The 2,273-nt window shown below is 39.4% G+C and overlaps 1 protein-coding gene across 1 annotated transcript; it reads right to left on the reverse strand.

Moving 5' to 3' along the window:
* Nucleotides 1-348: 348 nt before the first annotated feature.
* Nucleotides 349-1,605, reverse strand: LOC132947778 (uncharacterized). Its single transcript, XM_061018016.1, has one exon. It carries the CDS (start codon nt 1,603-1,605, stop codon nt 349-351), a length of 1,257 nt encoding a protein of 418 aa, XP_060873999.1.
* Between the last annotated feature and the right edge of the window lie 668 nt (nt 1,606-2,273).

Consider the following 2,273-nt stretch of genomic DNA (forward strand, 5'->3'; position numbering starts at 1 on the left):
TCAGAATCTAAAATAAATATTATTGGTATTTATAGGTGAACATGATTATTTGCGTGTAAATAAAATATCAACTTCCAATATCTGACTTATTGAATTAAATTTACTATTTTATACCTAATATTTATGGTGTACAAATAAGTAAGTTGAAAATTATATACATAATATTGAATAAAAATTAAGTTGTTGAAAAAAAAAACATGAAGGATGCCGATGTTGAGCCATACGTTACTGTGGCTAAAGCGTATGTCCGAAGTGCTTCATGAGGATGATCGCGCCAAAGTATTTGCTGTAAATGTCTATCCTCCTCTGCGATCATAATCTGCCGGAACATTTTTTCAATGTCAGCTGTCATACATATTGATGTTTCCGAAATCTTGTCAGAATAGAAATAATGTCTTGTACGGTCGGACCACGCTTCAGCACATCATTGAGTGAGGTGCCGTTTGACGTTCTAGACGAAGCATCAAAGACTACTCTAGTCTTAGTGGTTAGGCTCGATGTTTTTATGACTGGGTGATGTGGCAAATAACAAGCATCCTGTGATGCGTTCACTTCGTGCATATGGCCCATGCTTATATACACTGTCATGAAATTTGTGTACTCTTTTCGCAAGTGATCATCACGCTGTAGTCTTCTTTCGATGTTTATAAATCTTGAGGTTCCCATTGCTAGGCTATTGCCCAAACTTCTGTGTTCTTCCTTTATTGGCAAACGTAAAACAAATCGGCCATCTTGGTCGCGCTGAAACGTATCACGGAAGTGTTGTAGTGTTTCTTCCTCTTCTTGGAAACGTTGGTTTGTTTTGGATAAGCGTCCAAAACATGACTCCTCGCTGTCAGTCATCCAATTCTCTTCTAGTGTTTCTCCTACCGTACGAATTCCTGCTAAGCACACCTTTCCTAGCTCACCAGTGACTAGCCATCCAAACTGACTGTCGTTCAAACATATATTTTTTACATTTAATGGTCTTCGTCCAGTTGTAGTTGAAGTTATGTCAAAAAATACTCCTCCGCCGATTAACAAGTCTACAGAACCAGGATTGTAAAAAAAGGGATCTGCTAATTCAGATAGTAATTCTTCTGGAATCTGCCAACCCTTTGAGGGATTTGGACATGCTGGTAGTTTACTGACAATTGTTGGGAGAACATAGCACACTAATTTTACTCTATAATTCTTTAATCTTGACTGAATTGAAACTTCAACGTACGACAACGCTTGGACCCGGCTTTCTCCAATTCCGCTCACCGGTAGAGATGACTTTTTGGATTGTAGCTGTAATTTATTTTCCAAGTTTCCTGAAATAAAATTCACTTGTGATCCGCTGTCCAAAACTGCTCTGCACTTTTTCTGATTTCTGAACCTGTCGCCTGCTAGGATCAGCGCAGTAGACAAAAACACGTATCCTTGCTCTGATCTATCCACAAATGAAGCAGCTGCTGAAATATTTGAGTCTTGTGACGAGTTGGGTTGCTTTTGTACATCTAACTGCTGAGCTTGACCTTCAACTCTTTCCGTCGGACCTGTTGCCTTCTCAAAGTGCAATAATGTATTATGGTTGCGCCTGCTTATTCGACAACTGTAGGTAGATCGGCACACAGTCGCCATATGATTCGGGGTCAGACAATTAAAGCATAACCTCGAGTCTCTTACAAATGTCACACGATCCCCTTGGCCATTTCCTTAAATTTATTGCACGCATATAATTTATGCTCATCAGAGCAGCATGGACATTTTACGGGTCTTTCGGTAGATATAAAAAGACCTTTTTTTGAATTGTTGCTCTGGTGGGATTTTTTCATTTTGAGATCACTTGCTGCAATAATATCCTTATATCTCTCAGAACTTACAAACAGCCTTTCAGTTGATTCTAACGCGATGCACCTGTTCATTAAAAAACCTTCTAACTCAGCGTACGTTGGCAAATCTGTGTTGGAGCACCAAAGCTGCCAGTCTTGATTGATTGTGGATTGATCTAATTTTCTCAAAACAACTGTCACTAGCCAAGCATCCCAATGTTGAATGTGCTGATCTAGAGCTGCAAGGGCCGCAACATGCGCCGAAACATTTGAATGTAGAATTTGCAATTGCATACCTGAGGCTGATTCAACTTGATGGAAGTCTAGAATTGCACGTATATGCGACTGTATGACTAAACTCTAGTTGTCATAACGCTGTTGCAATTTTTTGATTGCCACCTTATAATTATTTTCAGTCATAGGTAGCCCCTTAATAACATCTAGAGCTTGACCACTTAGAGTGGACCTAAGATGGGA

Source organism: Metopolophium dirhodum, chromosome 6 (genome assembly GCF_019925205.1).
Source record: "Metopolophium dirhodum isolate CAU chromosome 6, ASM1992520v1, whole genome shotgun sequence".
Taxonomy (NCBI): Eukaryota; Metazoa; Arthropoda; class Insecta; order Hemiptera; family Aphididae; genus Metopolophium; species Metopolophium dirhodum.

Coding starts and splice junctions, on each gene's coding strand:
- LOC132947778 (XM_061018016.1), bottom strand. CDS start 1,605: ATGGCGACTGTGTGCCGATCTACCTACAGTTGTCGAATAAGCAGGCGC.